Source organism: Brienomyrus brachyistius, chromosome 7 (genome assembly GCF_023856365.1).
Source record: "Brienomyrus brachyistius isolate T26 chromosome 7, BBRACH_0.4, whole genome shotgun sequence".
Lineage (NCBI taxonomy): Eukaryota > Metazoa > Chordata > Actinopteri > Osteoglossiformes > Mormyridae > Brienomyrus > Brienomyrus brachyistius.
This window is the reverse complement of record NC_064539.1, coordinates 19,827,067-19,846,905: the sequence shown is the minus strand read 5'-3', so window position 1 is coordinate 19,846,905 and position 19,839 is coordinate 19,827,067. Positions and strand designations below refer to the sequence as shown.

The following is a 19,839-nucleotide window of genomic DNA, read 5'->3' as shown; positions in this document are numbered from 1 at the left end:
ACAGGAAATTTCACCACTTCAAAATGAACTTTCTCAGCAAAACACTATAATATGGTACATGTCCATAAGAGGATACCAAAGCTTAAATAGTCGTTTTTAAAAAATTTTTAAGCTTCAAAATTAATCGTATTGAAACGTACCTGCAAGATTATATATCAGAAAGTAAAAATATTTGTCGTTTAACTTTTTGAAAATGAAAATTCTCAATGTAATAACTCTTTTTCAGCTAAGAGATGAACTAAAACTGTCAGATTTGTTCCACACTGCATGCCCCAATTTTACATTTGTAATTTATGAAAACAATACTGAAGGGTAATAAGTGGTTTCATCTGTACACATGGAAGCCTTTAGCCATCATAACTGGTAAAAATGATCTTTAGACACATTTGCTACAATCAACCTGATGACATTTAAATTGTATACCGATGACATGTATTTGCTGTACAATTTTTAAAAACATTATATTTTAAGTTGAGCCTGAACTGACTGTACATTTCTCCAGACAGTGCTGCCTGTAGTGGATCCTGGGTACATGCTCACGTGGTACAGATGATAGCCATTGTTTTTATTGTAATCTGTCTTTGGTCTGAGCATCATGTTTCACAAAGCACATCCATATATGCAGCGTTTCTCAACCCCCCCGCCGGACCAGATTAAGAAACACTGATCTAGTGAACATCACAATCACGCAAAACAATAAAAATGGTACTAGGCACTTTGACCTTTTTAACAAAATTATGTTATTATTGTTACTAATATAATTATGGCAAAATTCAACATTCTGGAAGATACTACATGCCCAATAGGAAGCTTCTTTACATGAGTTTGCTCGCTCACTGAATTTCATCAAGGGAACCATGTCAAAGCTTAGCTTTTTAATTGCATATGACTTGGTTGCAATCATCCAAGAAAGAAGAAGAATTCACTACATACACAACTGAACCACAGATTAACCAAAGTCAGCCTGACATGCAGAAATAATCTCTATAAAAATAATCTTTTGTAAAATTAAATCTGACTAATCGCATTGCCTTAAGCTACTCGCCTGCTGTAAATGTCCTCACCCACAAAATCAGGCCAATACTGCAGCACTTAAACTAAAGACCAAATGAACCAAACGCGGAATTTACCATATTGTCAACACAAGAGAAATGTTTTATAAAAATTGCTATGCAACCAATTCCAGTGGATGCGAATCCCCATATTCACACAGGTTAGCAAGCACACCTCATCAACATTATAAAATCAGAACTTGAAAAAACATACAAAGCATTATTTGTTGTTTAATGTCACAGTCACCAGAAAGGAAAGTATAATGTATAACTTATTACATTTGCTATAATAGCATTATCCCACTTTACAATCTATGAGGTATATATCTCCAAAAATTCAGGAAGGAACACAGTATGTGCTGCTCGTATGCCACAATCTTGCACCCGTTTGGAGAAAGAATGCTTTTACAACCTTTGGTATAATTTGACTTTGTTCTTTGTAGGATTGCATGGCACAGCACCACAGGGACGAATCCAGCGTGGCGGCCCATCCAATGCCTGAGGTATTCACAGCAATAAAAACCACAGAGGAGAAAGGACAGAGGTTCAGGTTTTGCTTTGGTTCAAGAAAGGCACACGTCCCGTCGATATCCCGTAAAAACGTTTCCAACATCACTTACAAGTGGCCCTTATGAAAAATTGTAATATAATATTTAAGCAATTCTTCCTTCCACATATTTGATCATTTTCCAAGTAATGACTAGAGCTATTCATGAAATTATATGCGTGTTTTGTATATACATGCCTAAGACACAATACAGTCACATATATTTTATTAATTTAGAATGTGATGGACATGTATCCCAATCCGGGTGCTCCAGACATCCCCCGGGGACTGTATCCATAGCAACTCTGCACTGGATAAGCAACTATGGAAAATTAACGATGATCATGTTGATACTAGCAATAATATGCATTTGGGATGTGTGTGCGCGGAGTTTCGTGTGTAGATTTCCCAGAACAGTCCAAAAACATGCAGTTTGATGAATTGTTATCTCTACCACTGTGCCAGCGTAATGCCCCGTGAAGGACTGGCATCCCACGCATGGCTGTGCCATGGTTGGCCCTACGACCCTGCACTGAATGAGCAATTATGAGAAATGGATGAACTGATATATGTAAGTGGTTGTCAAAATGTATTAAATGGTATTTACTGTAGATGATGAGTGCAATACAGTATAAGAAAGGGACGGGGGACACAGACTAATGATATGAAACCATGGGCAACAAACAAATCTTTGGTATCTTTGGTATCTATGTCTGACAAAGACTAGTTAGGATTAGAGGCAACTATTCTTAAGGGAATCATTCATCGTTCTGTTATATAATCTTCCAGTGATTCCAATAAAGTCCTCAATTCAGTCGTCACAAAGGCAAGTCTGAAATTCGCGACTTCGTTCCTTCATTCATTCCACAGCAGAACATCAACAGAGTTGGGGAAAAAAGCAATGAAAGAAAAGTTTATCAAAGGAATGTTACGGCAAAAAAATAAATACATCGCTATTTTTTCATTCTGTCAAAAATAAACAGAACATGCATCTTTGATGCCATGGTATTATTCGAAAGCATAAATATTCATCCAAAACACTAGGCCTAATTAAGTTCATTAAGTTAAAATAATACATATATTCTAACAGACGATCATTAACAATAAATAAATTAGGATAAATCTAAAACAAAGTGTAATAATATTAAAACAAAGTGAATAAGGAACAGTTTTCAAAACATTTTGGCCACAAATTTTTTTTTCTAAAAAATACACTAAAATATATGTAAAATATATGCAACCTCTGCTATGGAATCAGTTGTATCTATGTAAGTTCTGAGTACTGCTACTAACACTAAGCAATGAAAACTTTTTTTTTTCACGTCATTCTTTGGGTCATTTTCCTCAATATCGTATCTCAGTAAGTAAAGAACGTTGTCATGTCCATCATGTTCACGGCTGGCCAGAAGGCAGGGCCAGGATCGCTTCTTTGGATCAGAGAATAAGGAACAGAATAAAGCTATTTAACCGACATTTCAGCAGTTTCCTAATGACAGATGTACTGTTTCCTGCTGTTTTTGGTATATCAAACTCTAGGTTTTCTTTAATTAAGAATACCCCCAGGTCATTTCCAGACATGGTAGTGGGGAATCAACGCAAAAATGATAGCGTACTAAATTATATAAATATAAATTTTGTCAGCTTAGCTACTACCAAGCAACATGGACAGAAACCAACTGATAATGATGGTATTCAGAATAATATATGCAGGACATATAAGCAAATAAAAGGATATAAGCAAACATATACTGTGGTGTGATTAAGCTGTAATAATGATTATTTTATTACACCTGATTATTTACACCTGATTGTTATCTATATAATAGTGTAGATTTCCATTCTTAGCAAGTTAAGATTGTGAAATATGGCGCAAAACAAATACATTATCATAAGTTATTAAATAACTGTTGAATCCCAGTGCCATGCTTGAAAACAAATGGTATGAAACTATATGTATACATTATACACAAATATGCATATATATGTTTAGATCAAACACGGACCCAAATTCTAGAAATAACTGAGAGCATGACTGAATCTTTGGTTTTGTAGCTGATGAGGTTTCCGTTAATCTTTTCCATTTTCTTGAAAAGCTGCATAGGCACATGTCAAAGACAATCTTCAACTTTGAGGGACGTGGAACTTTGAATCGAGAAGAAAATTCGAGAGGAAACCACTGCAGTGGCAAGTCTTCAGTGAATTGGCCGCCTCCTGATGAACTTCCCTGACACTTCAGGTGAAACGAACATTTTCGTGAAAACAGCCTGTCATCTCAGTCATTGCTATAAGAATCTCCTTCAAGTTATTTTTTGTGGAGCAGTTAGGTGCACAAAACACTTTCTTTGGTTTCGCTTAATTAATAAATAGAAAAAAAAAAGATTCAAAAATCCGCAATAAACTTGCTTTGGGGTTTTATATATTAGGGAATCAGTTCTATAGAGGAGCTGTTTGCCGGCAAGAATCTGTCTTAAATGTATTAAATCAAGATTGTTTGTTGTATTTTAAAATGACGCTTAGTAATATTGGTAGAGGCCCTTATGAAGTATCAGAAGTTATTTTAAACTTAATTTTTTTCTTAAATCATTCAGTAGCCAAGTAAAATGAACATTTTGCATCATGCAGAGAAAATGTGCTTCAAGATTGTGCTCACATACTTTACCAGCTAGCAGGCGAAAAATCAAGGAATACTTTGCATTACCTATATTCTGTCATTTAGGTCTGTTACTGGACAGAGGAAAAACATCATTTGTGCTTGTATACCTTAGTATACACAAAACTGTACATATTTCACGCGCACCTATTCCTGCAACAGGATGCTTTGTGGTCTTGCTTTATAGTGTCCTTAACATTCTGGGATTGATTTTTAATATACAAAACACCATTAATCATGAAGTGTTTCTTCATAGCTCAACTACATACCCGCTTAGCATATCACATACAGGGAGGTATAGCTGTTTTAACTTTAGGCGCATATATATATATATATATATATATATATATATATATATATATATATATATATAACAGTACCACTTTACATTAAGACTACCCTTATGCAGGGGACATCTTTTGGTTGTTAAATATGTTGTAATACTTTATAAATCATTAATAAACTATCATAAACAAGTTATAAAACAGTTTCTTTCTATTACTGTGTTACAATCATTTATAAGCAGCAAATGGGAGCATTACCGTAAAGTGGTACCCATATAACGAACGTTCAAATACTTATTGGAGTATCAGTAGATTTGATAAAACTACAGGAAATATGAAAGAATGATACAATTTTACACGGTTAAAGGAACATTTTATAATGAAATACAGACGCTCCCTGGATTACGGTGGTCCAGGTCACAATATTTCGACTTTACGATGGGTAAATGTTTTTCACTTTCGGTACATTATTCAGTAACTTACATGAGATATTCAACATTTTATTACAAAATAGGGTTTGTGTTATTTTGCCCAACTACAGGCTAATGTAAGTGTTCTACACATGTTTTAAGGTAGGGTAGGCTAGGTTGCAATGTTTGTTAGGTTAGGTGTACTGTATTAATATGCATTTTCGCCTTACGATATTTTCGGATTACGATATTTTCGCCTTACGATAGATTTACCTGCATGTAACCCCATTGTAACCCGGGGAGAGGCTGTATAACCAAGATAAATTTTCAGACAATTTTTCAGCTTTGAAGGATGTTGTGGCTGAGAGAGACAATACTTATGTAGCTGACATTGTTGCCAGCAAACAGCTCCTGTCCCTGCTATGGAGGTGGGCTCCCGTATGTTGTGCTTCCTCCACCTACGCCTACACCTTTCAGAGCAGCTCCATGCTCACAGTCATGCTTTCCCACATGTGCTGGAGGCGGAGGAGGCCGCCCCTGGACTTCCCTCATCCAACCATTTATCCAAGCTCCGTCGCCTGGCGTTCATGAAGAAATTACTGACGGTGTTGAGATGCAGGCCGAGCTGCTGGGAGATGGTGAGCTGCATCTCCTTGGTGGGGCGCCTGGTTTCCCTGAAGATGGCGACAAGGGTACGCCGCTGGAGGTCGGTAAAAACCAGGCGGGATTTCTTTGGTGTGTTGCTCCTATCTTTGCTTATGTCTTGATCTTTTCTTTTGCATGCTTTCAGAAGTGGAAAGAATGAAAAGAGAAAATCAGTGGAGAAAGAAGAGAAATGTCAATTAAAAGACAGTTTTGTGTTATAGGAATCAATGCTGCAGTGTTATAAATACGGTATAGTACGCTATGTTTGAAAAACATACTGGACAATGACTTAAACACCTGAAAAGTAACCATCCATCCATCTTTCTACTGTTCATCCTGGACAGGGCCACATGGACAAACTAGATAGCCTATATGTTCATTTTTTTGTTGTTTTATTTAATTTTTATCGTACTTCTATCTTAAGACATTACAGATGAATTGTACCCATTCTTATGACTGGAAGTTTTATTGGAATAAGAAGAGAATCTTCAGATTACAAGCTTTGTCAGCACATGGAGAGGAACCCGTGTTGCACCCTTAGGTTACTTCACTTTGCCAGCAGTCATACCACCTGCAGTTTAAACTCTGTAATCCACCAGAAGCTAAGCAGGTTTGGGCCTGGCCAGTAGTTGGATGAGAGACAAACTAGAAAAGCTGGGTTGCTGCTGGGAGAGGTGTTGGTGTAGCCAACAGGATCTCTCAGGTTCACAGAACTCACTCCCACAGTCATTCTTGGGGCAGGGGGCTCTCGGGATCACAGAACTCTTGGGGCGGGGGGCTCTCGGGATCACAGAACTCACTCCCGCAGTGATTCTTGGGGTGGGGGGCTCTCGGGATCACAGAACTCACTCCCGTAGTGATTCTTGGGGTGGGGGGCTCTCGGGATCACAGAACTCACTCCCGCAGTCATTCTTGGGGCGGGGGGCTCTCGGGATAACAGAACTCACTCCCGCAGTCATTCTTGGGGCAGGGGGCTCTTGGGATCACCTAACTGCGGTAGGAAAATGGACTATGGAGAAAACATGCAGAAATAGAGCTGGCAGTGGGAATTGAACTTATCATGCAAATTTAGGTTTTGTCCAGAGACAATTTTTATAAGCCCCAGCTGGGGGTGAGTGGTCATGTTCAGATGATAAGCTATTGGAGTCAGAAGGTTGGAGGGCTTGTATCAAAACTGTATTAATAAATGGGTTCATGCCAACACAGGGGTTCATTTAGATAGGGTCATAGGCCGGATGTAGGCCTCTTCGCTCAGGGCCCACTGACTCTGAGCTGGAGACAGAAGGGAAAGCCAAAAAAATGTTGTACGAAAAGTATGGTGCTAACAAATAGCTGAACTGAAATATGGAATCGCACCGTAGATATAAGATGCTAGGCAAAGACGCCATGAAGAACATGTTAAAGTCAACGACAAACCTTGGCAAGATAAAGCTCCTGAAACTGCATTCTAGCTGAAATGTATATAACTCATCTAGGCCTGAAATAAGCGTATAAACCAGCTTTCATATTTTACGTTTTCTGAGATGAGTTTAGATGAACGCTGAGGAAGTCAGACTGTCAATAGGATCCTTTTGGAATTTATGGTTCCCTCTATGATTCTTATACCAGAGTAGCAAGATTTTCCGGAGCACTTGATTGACTCCTGGTGAATTTGCCTTTATATACACTTAGATATTTATAATGGAAGTTGTATTTTTCCAGAGGCAGTCTTGATTTTCACATCGTTTAACTATTCCGTTAATCGGTAACTGAAGTTCTTAAAGCCTCACAGCATAATGATGTGCTATGAATAGCGTCTCGCTGAATTAAAGATGAGTGCGGAAAGTAGAGTCGGAAAACAAAGCATGTACTGTGAAACTTCAAGGCGTAATCTGTTCGCAAAATTCAGTGTGCATGACATCACTGGACCAAAGAGGACTGCCATCGACGTCATTACTGTGCTTGTAAGAGCAACCCATGGGAAGGTCGTACCAAGCTGCGTGGACAAGCAGAGGCCTGATCAGCCTCAGGCGGGTTACCTACTTGTGGCCAATAAAGTAAAGAATGAACTGTGATCACCACCTTCAGATGCAAAACTTACTCATATTATAAAGACTAAATGCTCACAAGCCCTGAGCCCTTCTACCACGTTAAATACTGTACTGATTTCTCATTGAGGCAGCCTACTGTTATTCAATACTGCCTTTTTACATTGGCAATGTAATTTATATCACCGCTCGCTAACAATGAGTGACGTGTAAATGGTTGTGAAATACATGAAGATATTAGCGACGTTCCAAATAAATAGCATTATTCCGGAATCAGAGAAAGTGTTGCAGAATTCCCTTTAAGCATATCAACAAAGGGACGCTGATTATTGATTCTAGCCTGGGCTTTAACATAATCGTTTCAGCTACACTGGTCACAAAAGTAAGGAATCCTGTTCTCCAACTTGTCCTTTTCCAGAAGTGTATGTGAAATTAGAATCACAGTAACTCGCTCGCAAACACCGTAAGTCTATTTTTTTCCCAAAAATCCATTTTTCCCTGGTTCTTTTTTTCCTCTCAAGAAAGACGACATAATGAATAAAAACTAATATATGACAACATCCAACTATTTACATAATATTACCTGGCCAATATGCAGTCAACAGCTATATAGCTTTTCATGTACCACAAATGCACAAAGATCTCAAATACAGATTCTTAAATATAATGCTCCACACCCCACCCCCTTTCCTCTGACCTATGCTGCCTGCGATAGCCCCCCCCCCCCCCCCCCGCCAATACCCTACACTGAATAAGAGAATGATGAATGCATATCGCACACCCATAAATAACGTACATACCTCACATTTTCATGCCAGCTGTACGCTGCATTCCACCACATCCCCATCACCTCGTCTGTCAGCCTCTTTGGTGGCCTGTAAAGGGGATTCGGCATGAGCCCACCAGCGACTGCCACAGTTACCCCCAGGAGAGCATCCAGAACTATAAATGCAGAGGTTTTTCCATCTGTAATTACTACATTTTTACTTCTCCATTTATTGATATTTTTCGCATGTACTTCGCAATATCATACAACAGATATATCTTATTCAGGAGATTGAAATAGTCTTTAATTTCATATTCAGATCGTTGTGTGTTTCATTATTGTATTTATATACCAAGATTTGATAAATATAAAGTTTTGTAACAATTATAGAAGCCTTTATACGGTCCCTTGGCCTATTGACGGTAGGGTATGCCTTTCAGTGGCTACTTGCTGGCAAGAGCAGTAAAGCTTATATATACAGCAACACAACGCCTTAAATCTTATGTCTATTCCAGTCCATTTCTGAATATACAGAATGTGGTTTTTGGGGAGTAAACACTTAATATTTGATAACAACAACATACACACACACTGAATTAACTTTAAACTGATAAGTAAATACCATCAAATTGCCTCTCTTTTACCAGAGACACGTATTAGTGTCAGGAAATATGCAACGTGTGATAACGGAGACCATTGGTTCAAGGCCAGCGGCGCGTTCCCCAAAAGCTTTGTGATGCTAAGTTCGTTATCTCGCACTCAATATCAATCGTTAATTGCTCTCCTCACAAATGGTAACACGCTTAAATACACACAATAAATATGTGCACATGGGAGAAGACTTAAAGGGTCAACATAAACCAAATGGATATTGCTAGAATAGGCTAAAACAACAGAATTTTTAATCTTACAATTATGCAAATATAAAGTTCATTTCACTCACTAGTACATATATAAGGTTATATCTGCCATCTTGAAAGTAAATATTATGTAACTTTGTTTTGCTAGATTAAATGACATTCCTGCTTTGTGTGATTGCATTGAATTGCTTTGAACTGAGATGAATTACCTTCTTCTTGCTGACATTCTGCCAATTATGCTGTACATCCTGCTAATTACATTCAGACCGAAGTTGTAACGCTGTTTGATTAGGCTGAGCATTTGGTGGTCAGGGTTAGGTTCATCATACCACATCTCTTCAGATAGCACACTACATGCTACATGCTTGCACAATGTGACAAAAATTCTCTGCACTCCACCCATCTTATCCAGGTAGCGCCAACAGCTCTTAAACTACCCTATAGTACGTTCTACTCATAAAGTTTGATCTTTGCCTGTCCAAGGTTCCTACTGGCCCCAGTTCAACACACAGCTCCAATAAGATAGCTTTTGGAAATCTAAATCGACTTAGTCATCATCAAGGGACAAGAAATCAGTGTGGTCTCTAAATACGCGCTCTTTACTAATTCTTCCATTTGCGACGTCTTCTAACAACGCCAAATCAGCCATTTTATTGTTACAGAGTGCTTACAAGTGCCTTCAATTTATAAATGATATGCAATTAATTTCAGTGTAATTGATCCGCGTCATGGATCCAAATATGAAAAAACAGAGAACCCACTGCTTTGATGCTGAGCAGTAACGTGCGTACGCGTAGTCTGAGGCTGCCGTGAAAATATGCGTATAGTGTTACGCCAAGTTCCATCCATCCATTTTCCAAACCGCTTATCCTACTGGGTCGCGGGGGTCCGGAGCCTATCCCAGAAGCAATCGGCACGAGGCAGGGAACAACCCAGGATGGAGGGCCAGCCCATTGCAGGGCACACTCACACACCATTCACTCTCACATGCATTCCTACGCGTAATTTAGCAAGTCCAATTAGTCTCAGCATGTTTTTGGGCTGCGGGGGGAAACCGGAGTACCCGGAGGGAACCCCACGACGACATGGGGAGAACATGCACTCCGCACACATGTGACCCAGGTGGACACTCGAACCCGGGTCGCAGAGGTGTGAGACAACAATGCTAACCACTGCACCACCATGCCGCCAAGCCAAGTTCCAATTTTATACATTTCGAAGTTTCGAAGCGCAACATTTTTCTGCGTACGCATCATTTATACGTGAAGCCCCTGGAGTTACTGGCAGACAAAATATGAGCATAAACAAACGCAAACATCCCACTGTAGTGAAACTTCTGGCTAATATATCGATTATACTGAATCGATTTCCCGTTATAAAATAACATACTGTACCTGCTTTGTAGTCGATGACATCTTCCAACATGTTGACTATTATAATGAATCAAATATATATAGTATTCAACCAAAATTCAACAAATATTCAACCAAAAAGAAAAAAAAATCAAAATTTACCTTTATACACACCGCAAAAACACGTAGCAAGGAACAGAAGACAGTAGTAAGGCATTTATGCTACTACAGCTCCCTCCATTGGAATAAGTTTATTACTGCAATCTTAAAATGGACCAACCAAATTTATCTGTGGTTTCCAAAAAAAGGCAGGACTCAAGAATTAATTTCATATGGACTAAAATTCAGAGATCCGAAAACATTATCGGTTAATTTAATTCTCTGACAAAGTTTACGTGTTATGAATCTTACGTTACGGAGCAGCAAAGCCACAAAATAATCATAAACCCTCAAGCTGAAAATGCGAATGCTCCATACAAAATGGGATAACTCAAGATAAAGAAAATGAATGGAAAGGAATTAATCTGTTTATGAAATTGTGGCTGGTCATTAGAATGTTTTTTTTTTTTAAAGATTCAGGCATTTCTTCTAAGGAAAATCAGTACATAGCTACAGAAAAATCTGTATTTATTATGTCATACATGCATCTAACTGTATACACTAGTAGCCAAAATTGTGGAAACGTGGCATTTTTGGCATTATGCTTTAAAAATTACTTCACATAAACAATCAAAGAATGTTACAAATACACAATGCACTATAAATATACATTGCACGATTAAATAAGCAACAGCTGAGTAAAGTTCTGCAATCCTCAATCAATTTTGGCCACAAGTGTAGACACAGGAAGATGTTATGAGCTCAGGGTGCTAAAAGCCAGAAGGACCAATAGACTTCACTGAAGTTCTTTTGTGAACAACTTCACTGATAGCTATCAACAGCTAACAACAGGAAACGCGCTGAAGAAATCGTGAAGACGCCTCTGAGCCATTGTGAGATATCATAACACTGTTTTGTTTTTTTTGTTTTTGACAAAACAGTCAAGAGGGGGTGCAGAATTACCCTCAGCACCCCTACGTCCACCGCTACTGTGCAATTGTTTATCCCAGTCCGAGTCATTGTGGTGGGGTGTGGAACCTCCCCCAGGCAGCATAGGACACAAAGCTGGAGAGCGTTGCAGGGCTCGTACGTGCGCACTCCCATGCGCGCACTCCCACGCGCGCACCCCCGTTCTGTTCTTATAGCCTACGAGCAATTAAGAGACGCCAATGAGCCTGACTGCACGTCTTTAGAATGCCGGAAGAAACTGGAGAACCCAGACGAAACCCAATGCAAGAAAAACACAGAGACGCAGAGCCAAGGCAGAAATCAAATTCCCAACCCAGGAGACACAAGGCAACAGCGTTACCCAGCGTTGGCATGGCACTGCTTAAATATAACATGTGAAAGTGATTTTGCCACATGGAGTCTCTCCAAGGCTGATGGCTAATAGGCTAATGGTTATTCACTTTGGCAAGTATATAAAGGGTGACTACTAAAAGCCAAACTGACACCAGCCGAACATCCATTCATATTAAAGTGCATTTAAGCACAACAACATTGGAACACCAGGTGTAAATGTATTAGCTGAATAAGTAGCCTGCCCGATCAGTCACTCCTGATTATTTCTCGTCTCTGAGTCATTACAAGGTGTCCTCATTTACACCTGGACCGACTTCACTGAAAACTAGCTGACCAAGGAAACACTGCATTGCGTTTGAGATATATATGATGTTAGAAGACTAGAGCAGTTACTTTACATACCTCATCTCTCTTCTTCTTTGTCTTTATACCCGTACTCTTTATTTTATATGTGTCATTTTGAGCTCTATTTGTTGAGTAATGCCTTGGCACAGTAATCGAATAAATGAATAAAGTTTCACCTTAAGCAATTCTGTGATTCCCATAAGATTCTTAACTGGGCTAGAGAAAAATACGCGTAATTTAAAGAGACATCTTGAATTTTTACACATGTTTCTAGCTGCATGAAAACCCATCTTAAAAATTTTCTAAAATTACCCCCCTATATTTAAGAAAGACCATTATATTCTCCTAGGCTGTAATATTAGTTTAATTGCAAAGCTACATCCATCCATTTTCTATAACTGCTTGTCCTATTAAGGGTCACAGAGCCTATCCTAGAGGCTATGCAGGGTAGGGAACAACCCAGGATGGGGCACCAACCCATCACAGGACACACTCACACACGGAGCCCTTGAAGAGACTCAAACGCAGCTCCCAGAGGTGTAAGGCAACAGTGCTAACCACTGCGCCACCATACTGCCCACAAAGCACCCACTCTATCCAACTATTTTATAACACATGGTTGTAAAACTTGATATTTGTCTACTGTTATACTTTACACACTTCCATAAAGTGCATAAAGATCGTGAGTATAAACATAATAATTGTAGAAAGTTTCTGAAAAATCATTTCTCTTAGTGCCTTCAAATTACAATCGTTACCCGTCATTATAAAGAAAATCACTCCGCAATACAAATTCTGCTACAGTATATCCATCTGTTTTCTTTAACGATCGACTTATCCGATGTACTTGTCCGAGAATGCTCAATGTAATAACATCATTCTACGTCAAGCTGATTTAGAACAAGAAACCCACACAAACAGAGGGGCAACATGAACAAGGCTGAGACAGAAATAAACCTCAAACACTCAGGCGGTCCATTTATTGCACTGAAATACATGTATCACTACTTAACTACTTACTGAAACGTTCTCTAAGGTGGGTAAACGGTATCTGGAAAAGGTCAACAAAAGTTGCCTGTAGAGTGCCGTCCTGTGCTAGGAATACAGTTGCACGATAAGTTTTACTGGCGGAAGCTGTAAACGGGTTACAAATTAATGCGAACTTGGGCCACAAGTTTATGTTACTATCGCCAGCATTAATGCCCTTTTAATCTTCAAAAGCTTAGATGCATCGATCCAGGTCCATAGACCTTCAGATATGTGTTTTATAAACTGACAATAACCCCACGCGGGACAGATGGCAATAAAAATAAACAAGTGATATTTTTTCTGCTCTCTCACGTATATAGTTCCGCTGGTTTCGTAAAAAATATCATAAAGGTTTGACAATATTCTCCATTAACTTATTTTACGTAACATTTAACTTAAAGTACAGATATGGTGTTATTGTCCACTGCAAATGTTTCTCATTAATAAAATTACAATTGATAAAGGGTGACGATGATCTAAAACTGTGGATTATGAGTTCGAGTTCACTCATTAAAACTACAAGTGCAAAGGCATCTTAAGTTAACGACTTATAACAGAGGAGGGACACACGAGAGATTTTTGAAATGGGGAGGACCGAACAGTGAGCAAAAGGTCTCAGCTTTCAAACTTATCTAAGCTTGATGAGGTATTCGGCACGATTTGAGCTAATTGATTGGTCCGATAAACGTTTTGATTGACACTGGCCAATATACATGCAATGTTACTTTGTTGCCTAGTATGGAGATGCCAGTTACCCGCAAATGTCCTATTTTACAGCATAAACAATAAATGGACTTCATAAATTAACCTATTAGGGATATGGGGGAAAGGTATGTTGACAACTGCATCCAGCATATGCTTGGTATATAGATTAAGAATATGTAGAATGTACGTACACTCACATTGCTTGCTATAGGAAAGAACGGGATATAGATCTATATCAAGATAGATCTTTTTTTCCCCGGATTTGGCAATTAGAGTTGCTATACAACTTAGGGGGCGGGGGATACGGGGCGTGTCCCCCCACTCCCACCTCTGCACCCCAGTAATGTACTTATAGGACGTACCAAAAACACACGGACTATCCATTCACTAATTCTAAGTTAAAATAACCGTTCATTCACAGATCCGCGTATACTATACGATACAGTTCGCGTAATTATGAGTATATTTAAGCCTAGCTAAATCTATCTGTAACCACCCAAAAGAAATCAATCTGTGTGTATTTTGATTAAATCATAACTATGGCTTAGAATATGCATTTTAAAATTTCTTACATAAATACAGGACCAAATATTTGAGATTTTAGCATGCACACATCCACAAAAGTAACTGTTTTATATCATACTACAGCTAAGCCTGTGTTTTAAAATCGTTGTAACCAATGTTACTTCAATGTAGGCCTACCTAACAGCATCCATAAAATAGTCGCGATATTTGTTGTTTTCGTTTTCACTGACTACGTCCATAAGAAAAAAAACAATAATACTGAACCTACAAAAGGAAACAAACCCGTTTACGCTCGGCTTAAACTGAGAAAATGTTACGTTTTGTGCTCTAGCAATAGGTCATAAACAGATTTCTATCAATAATTCATGGACTCTCTACAGCTTCTGTTCTTTTCATTTGTCCAGCTTCTCTGATCACATAAAACCATGACTCATGGAGCAAAACGGCCAGCAACATATTCTACATTTAGTAAGAATATGCACAGCCAACTATGCACAACTTAACCAGCCGATTTCGACTGTCCCAGACAGGGGTCGCCGTCGCTGAATCTCGCCTAGGGCGCAATATGGTCTTCAGCCGGTACTAGATAAAGATCAGGTAGGAGAAACTCTTAGGACTCGTTTTAAAATAAGTTACGAATGTATTGTTGGCTGTAGACTGTGAGCTTTTCTTTAATTTAAAAGAAATACATTTATTAAGGGAAATTTGAAAGGAAACTTTCATTTGATATAGCCTTTTAATTTTCACAGTCATTTTCCAGTCGAAATGTAATGTGTTAGAATCAGGGGCGTCAGAAGCATTCTGAATGTGGGGGGGGGGGGGGGGGGGGCACACTGGCATAAAAGTAATATTTTGTGATGGGGACACTTCCCCTTGAAATTTAATGGCGGCGACGCCCATGGTTAGAGTTACAAAAGTCATGCTTTTTAGTAAAACCAGAATCAATTATTTGATACTTCGGAGCTCAATATCAATACAGATATTGTGAGCATAATGATGCTTTCGTTAATGTTGAATTAATGTGTTTTACATGATGCTTGGCTTGTAAACTTAAATCTTCTGTTTTCTGTATATAACTTAATATATGTAATTCGTAAAAATATATATATATATAATTCCCTCTTTGAAATATTTTACATTTCAGTTATTTAGCATGAAAGTCATATTTAATCGCAGTATTTTATTTTATTGTTCCTTCCAAATAAATGACCATGCATAGTGAATATGTATTATTTAGAAATTAATTCTATCAAAAAGTACAAACAGAAGTTAGGACCGAAGGAGATTTTAAAGTAGGCTAATTAAATATAACTTTTGGGAAGAACAAAGGAAGGCATGTTTGGGAGTGGATCGTGTAGTCGCTAGAGGGGGCAACGAGATTACAGATATTTGTCCCATTTTTTTATGTGGATCCCACAGGGAAAATGCTCAATGAAAAGAACCGGGTTTTCCGTTCCCGTGTCTCCTCCCTGTCTCACAAGCACACATGAAATTTATTCCCTGTATAAACACAAATAAATCCTGACACAATAACGACATTTTGAATAGTTGATTTATATTAATGGAAGCAGGAGAATAAGAAGTAACTATTCAATGCAAAGAGGCAACACAGGAAGTGTAAAATCAACTTATCATGGTGATTACTGTCATATTTATAACTGCCAAGATGCTTTATGAGTCTATATTCTTTGCGATAGATGGGGTTGTAAAATAGTCAGCAGGATATCTGATATTCAATTGCGGTTTAACGGACAAAAACATCAAGAATCGATAAGAATACAATTCTGAGGAAGGGATCGTTTTAGTCCATTCAAAGGAAAACAGCCTAAATGGATCCCTTATAACATATTTAGTCAAAGCTAAATCATATCACTGACTGGGAAAAGTATCATTGACCGCCTTACTTGAGCGTTATTATCGATTAATAATAAAATCTTAGAGTTTTAATTTAACTATATAACAATATTTCATATATAGTCCTATAATATTTCATAGTTAGGCTCTATTTAATATTACCGTATTAACTATATTTCAGTCGCCGGATTTAAAGCGCAATATTTATACTCTATACACGAAGATATTGTCAGGGTACCTGCCTTACCTGCAAGTCGCAGGGCCGACATTCTTTGAAACTCGGGTTCTTGCAGCCATTTCCACATTCGCCTAAAAGTCTCCCTTCCTGATTTAAGTTTACTCCAAGGTTTCGGGTTCCTCAAAAGGTCAGACAGGGTACCCTGCGAGCGACAAAGCACTCGCTGAGCGAAGATAGCCTGCGGGATGCTGTATCGCTTTAGTTCCGCCGCTATTCTTTGTGCCAGTTCCTTGGTGTTGATCTCCTCCAGCTGCCCCGAGTTGGCACCTTGCGTTTCAGGGGAGGAGGGCGGTCTGTCTCGGCTGGAAATCAACGTGGGTCCGTGGGCTTGAGGGTGCCCTTGATGTGCAGTATGGTGCATTCCGTTTAAATGTGGGATAATACCTGTCGTGGGACCACTGAGTCCTCGAGAAAAGTGCTGATCCCCTCTGGCGAGTATCGTGGGATGGTCATCAAAGTTGGGGCTCAGCATCTTGTCGGGCCCATGACTTCCATAGCTGTGGAGACTCTGCTGTGTGTTATGGATGGTACTCAGGCTGTTTCCAAGGGGACTGCTGCCCAAGGGGGATAAACTTTGATTCATACCTGTCATGTCTTTATGGTACTGGCTGTAGAGGTTGTTTATTGCTGGTAAAACTCTTTCATCCCGCATTAGTGAAAAACTTCCTGTTACGTTTCCAGAAAGACGTTGGTGTTGGTGATGGTGATGAGGATGGTTGAATTTCTCCGAAACAGTGGATATGGGCGGCAGTGGCTGGAGTGGAGTTAAATGAGTGTAGGTTCCGTTCATTCCCATCGCAGATGGAGATGCGTCGCCTGGCATGCTCATCGCGTGATGGAGCGGGAGAGACAATTCAGGACGGTACTCTCCAGACCCATCAAGGATCGTAGCCATACTGCAAACCATAGCTGACCGCGAAGATGCTGCTGTTAAATCCTGATGGATCCGCAAAGAAGCGTCTGTGTTCCGGTTATGTTGGGCACTGTGAATATTCATCAGACCGTGGTCGTGGTTTACTCCACAATGCAGACCGCCAATGCTCTCCATTGTCATCTCTGGGTTCATGGTGCAAGCATCCAAATCCTTGGCAAGGCATAGATAGGCGGGGTATGCGGTCTTCATTCAGGACATTAATCTATTTAACATTTCCTGCTAGTTATGAGTTTTGTCGCTCGATTGTGGTCTTAAGGCCCCTCGGTTTCTTCAGATTTTTTTATTACCGATCTCTATCATACAAGCCAGTGCTGCACATCTCCACGTCTGAATCCGCTCCTCCTCCTATGTGATCTGCTGGAGCTGTTCAGAACAGGTTTGTTTTACGGTCACTCAACCCTGGTGGAGAGGGAGGGCATATCTCTTTGATAGACTTCAATCTCGATCAGTCACATTCTTAGTTGCTCATTATTGGTCGCCTATCCAATCCGGACTCCGGTGTGCAAGACGCAGTCAAGTTAGGTTGAGATTTTCTGCAGCTGTGCATTTAACGGCAAGTGCCGGTGTATTTCTTAAACCTGATACTTGACGCGTCCTCCAACTCAAAACTATTTATCAAAAGGGATTAAAATAATTTCATAGTTTGTTACACATTGTACTTAATTTGTGAATCTTGTGACGTCCTAAAATAATTTTGAAGTTACAACAGTTCGAGTTCTATCTATCTATCTATCTATCTATCTATCTATCTATCTATCTATCTATCTATCTATCTATCTATCTATCTATCTATCTATCTATCTATCCATCCATCCATCCATCTATCTATCTATCTATCCATCCATCCATCATCTATCTATCTATCTATCTATCTATCTATCTATCTATCTATCTATCTATCTATCTATACATACATACACACCTTATATACTGGAAATATGAATGTAGATCTACTCTTAAGCACATTTATATATAAAACGAGTACCATAAATATAATGAATAAAACGATAATGACCGATAATATATCAAATTTAAAGCTGAATAACGAATGCTTAGGCCTACAATATTACAAAAATATAATTAAAGTTATTAAAGTTAAATTCTCACTATAGTCATCTATCTATCTATCTATCTATCTATCTATCTATCTATCTATCTATCTATCTATCTATCTATCTATCTATCTGAATATTGGGCTCCCGGCTTTATCAGAATTCTGAGAAGCCTTTAGATGGTTCATGGATTTGCCTACGTATTTATTTCATTGCATTTATTGGAATCTTTCGGATTTGCTCATGAATAGCATTTTGTATTTGCTTTTTGTGTATTTTGCTAAGTAATTTTGCCTCGGAGGTTGCGCAGATGTTGCCTTTGTTTAAACCTCATGTAGAGTGGCGTCTCTATTCTTCTTTTGATCGCTAAAGCCAAAGGAGGGAGCAGCCGACAGCTTCTACAGTAAAAAGGTCTTTCCAGGAACCGCGCCGGCATTCTCGCGAGTTTAACGGCTTTTTAATCGTTTCATGTAAATAAGTAACAAGATTTTAATTTAGTCTCATGTATTTGACACCTGTGAAAATATTCTATAAAATTATGAGTATTTTTTATCGGTGAATTTTATGATTATTATAAGAACGAAATGAGCCTAATGTATGAGCATAGTTTATGTATCACCTTTAAGGTCGTATTCGCAGCATTTAGTCCGTTTACATTGAGCCGAAGGAATTAAACGAAGGCTAGTAATAAATATCGAAGGAAGATAAGGGTTCATTAAAACTCATTTATTTTTACGTTCTTCTCTTCCTTGAAGCTATCTGCCATGTAGCTATTGACCAAAATCCTTCTACTGCCGTCCTCATGCAAATGTATAGGGCTATTGGCAATCATATTGAACTCTACATGTGTTGCTTTGTTGAATTGTATGCAGTTCTTTCTACTTGTGTTTTTGTATCATACCTAAGTTAAAAATAATAACGAGCTTACTATAGGAAGTTATTATAGTAAGAAACTATCTTGTTTAGTTCCACTTGCTTTATTATGCCTATAGCTTATTTTGTGATGATGATTATTATATTTGGAAGATGGGTTGGTAATTGTTGATTAAAAAGTACTGCATTATTAGATCATATGATGTGCTAAACACAACAAAAAACAATATTTTATAAATGCAGAGTCGAGATACTTGAAAATAAGCATCGGGATTGGAGAAAAGCTCATA

General features: G+C 38.7%; 1 protein-coding gene across 3 annotated transcripts; it reads right to left on the bottom strand.

The window, feature by feature from the left end:
* Positions 1-4,677: 4,677 nt before the first annotated feature.
* On the bottom strand, positions 4,678-17,948 carry LOC125746264 (one cut domain family member 2-like). 3 transcript variants are annotated; one of them, XR_007398900.1, is made up of 3 exons: positions 16,700-17,948; positions 8,416-8,490; positions 5,634-5,726 (listed from the first exon to the last, which is right to left on the bottom strand). XR_007398900.1 is itself a non-coding variant. In XM_049020041.1 (2 exons), the coding sequence occupies exons 1-2, from the start codon at positions 17,811-17,813 to the stop codon at positions 5,440-5,442; spliced, it is 1,401 nt and encodes a 466-aa protein (XP_048875998.1). In that variant the 5' UTR covers positions 17,814-17,948; the 3' UTR covers positions 4,678-5,439. The 3 variants fall into 3 exon arrangements, 1 of the variants encoding a protein (XP_048875998.1); XR_007398901.1 differs by lacking the exon at positions 16,700-17,948 and adding an exon at positions 10,636-10,717 and having other exon boundaries at positions 5,677-5,726; XM_049020041.1 differs by lacking the exon at positions 8,416-8,490 and having other exon boundaries at positions 4,678-5,726.
* Between the last annotated feature and the right edge of the window lie 1,891 nt (positions 17,949-19,839).